Source organism: Nuphar pumila, chromosome 6 (assembly GCF_984573655.1).
Source record: "Nuphar pumila chromosome 6, dmNupPumi1.hap1.1, whole genome shotgun sequence".
NCBI classification, from domain to species: Eukaryota; Viridiplantae; Streptophyta; class Magnoliopsida; order Nymphaeales; family Nymphaeaceae; genus Nuphar; species Nuphar pumila.
The window spans coordinates 94,046,781-94,056,237 of NC_143254.1; the positions used below are offsets into that span (position 1 = coordinate 94,046,781).

At 37.2% G+C, this 9,457-nt stretch overlaps 1 protein-coding gene across 2 annotated transcripts; it reads right to left on the bottom strand.

Annotated features, from left to right (window-relative positions):
* Window positions 1–342: 342 nt before the first annotated feature.
* Window positions 343–9,134, bottom strand: LOC149835220 (aberrant root formation protein 4-like). 2 transcript variants are annotated; one of them, XM_090010446.1, is made up of 5 exons: window positions 8,846–9,134; window positions 8,632–8,781; window positions 3,428–3,587; window positions 2,272–2,323; window positions 343–907 (listed from the first exon to the last, which is right to left on the bottom strand). In XM_090010446.1, exons 1-5 carry the CDS (start codon window positions 9,056–9,058, stop codon window positions 883–885), a joined length of 600 nt encoding a protein of 199 aa, XP_089866572.1. In that variant the 5' UTR covers window positions 9,059–9,134; the 3' UTR covers window positions 343–882. The 2 variants fall into 2 exon arrangements, 1 of the variants encoding a protein (XP_089866572.1); XR_016432606.1 differs by lacking the exon at window positions 343–907 and adding an exon at window positions 4,707–4,971 and having other exon boundaries at window positions 1,894–2,323.
* Window positions 9,135–9,457: the final 323 nt, after the last annotated feature.

Here is a 9,457-nt window from a genome sequence, read left to right on the forward strand (position 1 = left end):
TACAGTAGACTTGATTAGACTCGAGTCCGGACCCAATACCATACCCTAAAAATTGGTCCAAGTATGATTTCACCTGGGTCCGAACCAAACCAGACCGGTTGACACCCCTACTTGAAATACACATGTATGCAGTTAAAATAATATGTAACGTTATATTGACCACTATATATAAATTTAAACATATATGTATCCACAAGGGAGAAACCACCTTGTGTAAGCCTTTTGTAATTTGCTTTCAAGGAGGATGCCACCGTAGTTCGTCTTCCCTTGAGTTGAGATCAACAATGAGGTACTTTTTTTTTTTACAGAAGAATATTTCATCAAGTTATACAACAGCAAAAGCTTTGTTGTATGAAAAACTCAGGGTTACAGTCAAGGAATGGAGAACTTTTGAACAAAAAAAGACTGCTAAAATCTCAGCAGAAGTGTACTTAAAACCATAGGTCCTACGATTTCCTATCCACTACCCCGACCACTTGCGTGTTCTGCAGAATACCAGTCATTTCATCTGCTGCACTATAAGATCAGGCCGATTGCTCTTATTTCTGAAAATGTGATGATTACGCTCAAATCAAATGAAATACCAGGCTGACAATAAACAACAACGCCAAATGAATAGCCATTTGACACCCTTATGGCTGATGAATTGCGCTTTTAAAGCCTGTCTTGGGAAAAGCATATCAGTCCAAGAAAGGATTAAATCATCCCAAGACCTCCGAACTTTGTGAATGTGCAATCCCAAAACAAGTGCTGTGATGATTCTACATTATTTAAGCAAAGTGAACACCTGCTGGCCAGGTGAATCCCCCAGCGTTGCAGCCTTTCCTCCGAAAGCACCTTACCATGTAATGTTAACCAAGTCCCAAATAAGGGAAGTAGTATTCATAGCTGTATAAAAGGAGGTAAACTGAAAATTGACCGTCGTTAGACAAGGTCCATATAATATCATCTTCAAGGAGAACAAATTCAGCTCAGTTTTTGTAGGACATAAGCAAAAAGCAAAAGTATATGGATAGGTTAAGTAGAAATCTGAGACAAGTATCAATTTAACTAAAACCACCTAAAGAACAAATATATTCATGCACCCATGTAATTATTTGTTGTATTCTATGAAATCCATAAATGTGAAAAAGCATATCCTTTGTGATCTACCTCCATTTGTGGGAAGCCATGTGATAGATTTTCAAGCAGCTTAATCTGATTCAACTTTTCAAACCAGAACAAGCTGTTTGATCCATTTCCAAACACAAAAGCAACAAAAATTAGATGGTATGGAATTGCTACCAAGGACTAGACACCAGGTCCCTGTTTCCCAGTCGCCCATGAAATAACATCTCTTTACTCCATCAGACCACCATTATTTACACTGTTAGGAAGATGGATGAGGCAAAGTACTTCAAGTGAAAATGGATATTGCAATTGTTCTCATCCTTTAAGCAATAAATGATAAGGTAAACAAATCTAACTCTTCTGATGAGAATGAGGCAGTGGAAGTTCTTTCAGGGAATTGATAGGAATCAATGTAAAAGGTTCTTTCTCACACATTTGCAGAAACCCTAAAAGTGGTGATGAACCATACATGTTTTTTTCCCTCTCCTGTTTTCCTAACCATTGCAAGTTGGGGCATAATCCCTTATGTAACAGAACCAAGTCCAGCCAGTACTGTGTGGATGGAAAAGAATGAACTATGCTAACACAGCTTCTACAGGACATGCACATGACATAGACATGCAAAATCACTAGACAAGTAGAACAGATGGGAGTAACTGGACTTAATGCATTTTTTTATAACTTGCATTTAGATAAGTAGAATAATACATGGTTGTGCTCAATTCTTATCGTGGTTCCTGTTCAATATGGTACATCACACGTTACCTTTTCCAAAACATCCCCAAACAAACATCAAAATGTCCTCAAAAGGGGGAAAAAGTTTTGGTTTCCATGAAGGAACCTCCAGTTTTCAAAATGGTGGAACGGCAACAATACAGATACAAAAACATACCATGGAACAGGCTACAAAAGTTCTCTTTATAAAAAGGTTAACATATACCAACACCTAACAAGTACCTTTTTAACAACCATTATGCTTTAATACAGGATTAGATTTAGGGAATGCTATTTACATATTTTAGAACAAGAATGAAGTGAATAGTAAAGAACCGTTTAATACAGGATTAGATTTAGGGAATGCTATTTACATATTTTAGAACAAGAATGAACTGAATAGTAAAGAACTGTCACCTTAACCAAGTGTTCAATGGCAATCTTTACCTGATGATTCCAAGATGAGGAGAAACCTGTAGAAATTGAGTGCTGATAGAACCTGCAGATAAATTAATGTATAGAGAAGTCAAAGTCACAAAACAAGGTTTCATGGTGACAAAATATAAAAACATCACTGATTGATACATAAATAAGTCCATAGAAAGCTAATGGTTGTCATATTCAGCATTCACAGAACAGAACTTACGAACTAGCAAAATTAAACAGGAGAATCCAGCTGACTTCTCCAACAGAGAGGTAAAAAGAAGTGTTAAATCAGACCTAAAACCACACATTAGAAAGGGGACCTTGGTTTATAACAATGAGCAAAAATGGTAACCACCATGCAACACTGGTAAATCAAGCACTTGCTTTGACTGCAACCTAAATCATGAAATAATTTTTCATCATTGTTCATGCTACTCTTCTATCTAATTGCTGCAGTATGTATCATTGTTTAGTTAGTAAAATTGGTATTTGCTGACTAGTCACCTGCCTAGGCATTTGGCATGTGCCTAGGCTGACTAGGCCATGAATCAACCACCTAGTCCCGCCTTTGATGACATAGATCCCACCATTAAAAAGGATGTCAGAATTAATGGCATCATGTGGCATCTAACATACAAAGCTTACACAAACTTCACATAACTTCTTGTGTGTGCATGTGGGTGCGCATGGGTGTGTGTGTGTGTGTGTGTTTTAGTACGCACATTCAAAGAATAGGATCACGTACATCATATATGTAGGTAGATAAGTCTATAAGATAAAAGCATCAATTCATTACAGCAAAGACAGTGCAAAGAATAAGCATATTGACATCATAGAAAAGAAGAAAAGATTCCTTGGTGATACCCAAACAGCAGTTCAAATCACCTCTCACCAAGTGCAAACCAACAAAGATATAATCAAGTGATTGATTTGAGCACTGATTAATTCACGATCCATAATCCTCCGAGATGTGTACAACATATCAACTCAGGACCTCACAGAACATACATTTAAATTACAAAGAATGAATGTACCAAATCAACTTTGTATGACAAAAGCATTTTTGAAATGTGGAAAAGCAAAATAGTTGGATACACAAATCTAAGTGTATGGGAAATTTAAAGAGATTATACAGCAAGTACCGCATCAGAATCCTCTAAAAGAGCAGGAGGACTACCTTGCTTTAAAACTAACTCTACCAAGTTAAGAGTGCCACGACATCCATCAGATGAACTTTGAATGATTTTCACCTCAGCTTGAACGTCTTTTTTATTCCCTCTGGCACTTTTGTAGCTTTCCACAAAATGCTCTTTAGCAAAATCTATGAGAAGTGCAGTCTGCATGGAAACAAAATCATAACTAGGTTTTGCATTTAAGGAGGTTGTAATACATAGACTCATGCAAGTACAATGTGTGCATAATTGTGCATGTGCATAACCAACAAGGAAGCAATCACTAGGGAAGTCTCTGGTAAGACACAGTAAATGCATGGAAAACCTGCAGAGGGTGGATAAACTATGCATACATATGCACTGCATGTATGCATGCACTTGAATGTCACAATGAAAATGGCTGAACATAAAGATGCAACCAGGTGCCAGTGAATAAATGCTTCACAAAAACCATCATGTAGAATTTGACAAACCATTTTAATAGACCAAGGAATTGTGAAATTAAAGACCTATAATAACAAAAAGCAAGAAGCCACACAAAACTAATGGAGTTTTAAGTATCAGGAGAGTCTGAATTCTGAAATGGTCAACTTTATGTTTCTTTCATTCATACAACTTGTTCTTTTTACAAAAGGAAGATTATTGAAGACTGTCATATATATCGCCAATATATTCAATCTATTGCTCTCTTTGCGGTAAATTAACAAACTGATAGACAAAGGAAAATACATGATAAATTGATTTTATCTTATTGAATTTACCATGTTTTTTTGTAAAAGCGCAATAAATCTTGAACATAAAATAATGTTTTCAGAAGGGGCATTCTTGCCAATTTAACTCACTTTCATTTTTTTCTAAATTTAAATTGCACATAATGGTAATGTTTGCATGTGTGCCAAGTGTGTACACTCTTCAAAGATCAAGATATGAGAGAGAAGGCTTGTCTTATATAGAAACATGAGAAACCCCATCTTCAAATCAGGCATTTATTGCTTGTAGAAATCGATGCCATCATTAGAACTGACAAACTGAGGTTTCAAGATTGTCCGACAAAAACATAAATATCAACTATGTTTTGAACATTTATAACAGGTGATAAAATATCATAATATTTGTTACTAGACCTTGGGTTGGTTATCCAACCAACCCTAGTCAGAATTGGTATCTGATTAGATACATAGAGGCATGGTAAGAGAAGATATTGAAAAATATCTCACAGAATAAAGATTTGGCTATGACTACAGTAGTCCAATTGTAAAACTCAATGTAGGAAATTATTCTGACATGAATTTAGTAAGAAGTCTGTTGATCTATGCTTGGTTCCTCGCTGATATAAGGCTCTGTTTGGGAACCGGTATTGGAGGGATTTGCAACTTGGCTTCCCTTTCAACCCTTGTTTGGATCCGGTTCTGGACCATATTTTGGATCAGGATCTGCCCTTGATACCCCTTATCTCGACCCTTTCCCGATCCTCTCTCCAGTTCCCACACCCCTGCACGGCCCAAGCCCAGCAATGCAATGCATTTAGTCGTGGTCTGTCTCTTTCCACCTATATAATATGGTGCATAAAGTAATTCAATATTCAAATCCAAGCAGAGAAGAGATACAGAAAACAAAGTACAAGTACTGACAAGGACAGAAGATATCCCATCATGAAGCATGTCACAAACCAATTTGCCACACACTTCTCGTATGGAAGAAGCGATCATAATCCCTCTCTCAAATAAATAATGTAGAGAGCCTTTATTTTGCTCTGGCAATACTGAGGATGCAAATTCTAGAACATTAAGAATCACAGGTACTGCTGCTTTTATTTGTTCAAAATGGCGCCTTCGTATGCAAAAGAATACTAAAACCAGAGTTCCATAAGTCAGAGAGGAAATGATCAAAAGTTATTCTTTGATTATTACACATTAACATCAAGCAGCAGTTGCAAATTACAGCGCAAAAAAACTGGAATCAAATAGCAGCCTCTAAAGTCTAAATAACAACTTTCCTCTCATTTCCTTAATACAAGTAAGATGTGCATGGCATGATGCTGCATTCCACCATAAGTTCTATCATTTCCATTCATTCAGGAATAACACACGCACGCATGCACACACGCATACGCAATCACACACGCGCACACACGCATACACAACCACACAAACAAGAGAAAAAAACTACAATGGATGCACCACAAGAATCTAATTTAATTTAGGCTACGTTTGGGACTCATAACTGGCATGGGAGTTTAGGTATTTGGTGAAAACTTGGTCAAACTATCTTGATGGTGGCTGTTTGGGAGAATGATATTGAGGAGGTAGGCTATGCATCTGGGAAAAGGAGGTCAGATTGTCTTCCCTTTGTATTCACACCAAAAAATGTGTTTGTTAACTACCACCTCCTAATGGTGGTAGCCGCCAAATCCAGGACGAGAGATGCCACTTTTCCAAATGCATGAACTCCATCCAACTGTCAGTTCCCAAACAGAGCCTCAGAAGAAATCACCAATCCAGACATCTGAGTTTGATAAGATTATATACATAATATAATACCGAGGCCAACCAGATCAATGATTTAGAAGGCCTTACAAACAGCAACTAAATGTGTTCCAATCTGATATCCAACCCACATTTTTGCCATTGGTGTACCTACCTATAAACAATCAGAAATGCAGATATTCAAGCCAAACTGTTACCAATGAAAAGAAGTGATATGATACCATTAAGAACCCCATCCATAAGCAATAAAAAACCCTTCCCCCTTGTAACAATTAGCATGTCCATTAAGATGGGCAACTTATACACTCATTCATACATACAAAACATATATAAATACATGCTTACATATATGGGATAAAGTTTGCTACAGTAGATTGCAAATACAATCGAGTTAGAAAACTTTTTTTTCATTTTTGTTTTTCTTTGTCACATCTAACATTGTAAATGTGATCTACATGTTTTATTTAGTGGGAACAGGCTTTTGGATCGACGGCATCTGACCTGTATACAAGTTTTTCTGGTTATCCACAAATCAATGGCTATGAATGCATTTATTTTTTCTTACTCAAAAATATACATTTTTCATCAGAAAAAAAACAAGATCTAAAGGGTTGATTCCCACTAAATCAACCATGTTGAACACATCTATGAGGTTCGATTGAGTCAAAACCATAGTCACAGATATTGAACATCTCCAAATAAAATAAAATAAAAAGTTTGAGAAAATAAGAAAAAATACATGTTAAGCAAAGAAGCAATAAAACATGAACACAAAACATATATAAATTCCTGAGATTTTCCTGATATTATCGCAATAAATTGAAATTTCCGATATTTTCACAATATCCTGAGATTTTGCTTGTAAAATCATTTTTTATTTTACAGTGATAATATTGCGATGTTTTGAAAATATTGCCCATATCTGTGACTATGGTCAAAACAACTTACATCATGAGTTTCCAACTAAACTAACTAGACTGTAGGTATAATTGATTGTAGCAAATACATACACACACATATATGTGTGTGTATCTTGTAAAATCATTTGTAATGTACAATCTAGTTCAAATCTGAAGATGCAAGCTGTTTTAACTCAATCTGATGTCATAGATTTATTCAGCATGCTCGAATTAGCGGGAATCAACCCTTGGAACATGTTTTTTTCGATGAAAAAACACATTTTTTTAAGTCAAGAAATTTTAATGCATTTATGGTTGTTAATTTTTCAATCACCAGAAAATCATGCTCTGGTATCGGAATCCAACAATCCAAAAGCCAATCCAAACACATGCAAATCACATCCATGGGGTTGAAAGACTAAGAAAACAAAAGATTGAAGAAAAATGAACTTTGCTAAGTCGTTTTTACATGCAATCTATTGTAGCAAACTTTATATATATATATATATATATATATATATATATATATATATATATATATATATATATATATATATATATATATATATATATATATATATTATGAGTAATGTGTTCCTTAGGCCCCCTTTTTTGTTAGGTCTTGTTAGGCCCCTTCAAAAATCGCAGTTTTAAGTATTTTTTATCTAGTCTAACACCGTAGATATGATCTACAGGTTTTGTTTAGTGGGAACCGGCTTTTGGATCACCGGAATCTGACCTGTATACAGGTTTTTCTGGTGATCCAAAATCAATGGCTATGAAGGTACCAGTTTTTCCTGGCTCAGAAAAATATGTTTTTTTGTCAAAAAAATATTATCCAAGAGTCGATTCCCACTAAATCGAGCATGATAAACACATCTAACGGTTCAGATCTATCATAAAACACTTAAAACCTATGGGGGCAGAACGGGGCAAAACGAATCACATGATTCAAACTTCATTCTTCACTAAATAAACCTTGTAGATCACATCCATAAGCTCCGATCTACCAAAAAACTCTACAAAATATGAAAAGGGGATGGTTTATACTCAATAGTTTTGAACTTTTGTGCCTTTACAGCACTGATAAGAAGTGATATCACATACTGTTAGCAAGTTTGGCTTAATCAAAACCAAGAAGTAACAGCCTTGCCTTTTATCAGCAATGGAAGTGGGAGTTTGCTGCTAAAATTAAGATTACCATTAAATTTCTGCATTACCATCTCACACTCAAAACTCCAAAACACCAAAAAGACATCCAATGATCATTGTTTGAGATTCTAGATCAACTAATAGCTGCAGCAAAAATCAACATTCCTTTTGGCAAACATAAGTCATGGAAAACCGCATAAATTTATAATAAACAAGACAAACTGATATGCTTTATTAAGAAATTAAAGGGTGCAATAAGACACAAGCCAAATATGTATGTAAGGGAAATCATAATCTAAGCTTACCATGAGAGATTCCACGAAAAAGAGGCAGATAAAATTTGGGTGCATTATAAGCTTTATGGTAGTCTAAAGCCTATTCAATTTGAAGAAAAACACGTCCATGATTCAAAGGTCTAGTAAAAATAAAATCTCTCGAACACACATACGTGCAATTTTCCTCGACAAATGAAATTCACTACATTAGATAACCCACAATCACGCACCTTCTCTACGGACTAATGTTTTGGGAACCAAATTCGCAACCACTCTTGAACAAAAACAGCGAGAGAATAGACAAACAAACTTCTTCTATGTACCCACCTCTCTGGAAAGTGAGATAAGCTAGGATATAGTATCATCCACCAAAATGCAGTTCCAAGAAGCAACTAACCTCGCAGAGAATCGAGAGCATGTCCCGCGGGTTACAAATCTCGCAGAGATGGTCGACGATCCGCTCCACGATCTCCGCGCACTCCTCGGAAACCTCGGCAAACTTCTTGATCGCCTTTGGCAGATCCAGCGAGAGAGCGTCCGCGACTTCCTACGAAGACGGCGCGATCAGGAACCAGAGAATCAAGATCATAAACCCAAATGCATCTACCCACCTGGTTCAAGCCTATGATGAGTTCGCGGGTGGCTTTGACGACCTCGAAAGCACGGTCCCTCCATCCAGGATTAGCCGGGGCAGAGACGGAGACGGAGTCCAAGAAATCAACGAGGGGCGGAATCGGGCCGGAGGGGATTTGGAAATCCTCGCTCTCCGAAGCCTTGCAGAAATCGAGCTCATGAGAGAGAGAATTAGGGTTAGGGTTTCCCATCTAGGCGAAACAGGAAGAGAGGTCGCGGAAGCGAGGGAGGAGGGACCCGACGTCCTCCATCTTCGTCGCGCGCAGGAATTCGAATTCCCCGCGAGATTTTAAGAGAGAGAAGATTGTTCCTTAAAGAGAGAGAGAGAGAGAGAGAGAGAGAGAGAGAGGATTCGCGAATCGCGACTCCCACTGAATTAGACAGATCGAGGGAACGCAGGCTGTTGCCGCTAGCCTCTCGGGCCGTAAACGGTTCGAATCTGATTACGCCTTGTATGGATCCGAAATCTGCAAGACGTCAAACGGTGGTTTTATTCGGGTCGGACTTCGGAACTACATGGTACCAACGAAGCAACTGAGGAACGATTAGAGCAATGTCACAAACACTGTTATCTGAAGTTTGCTACATGG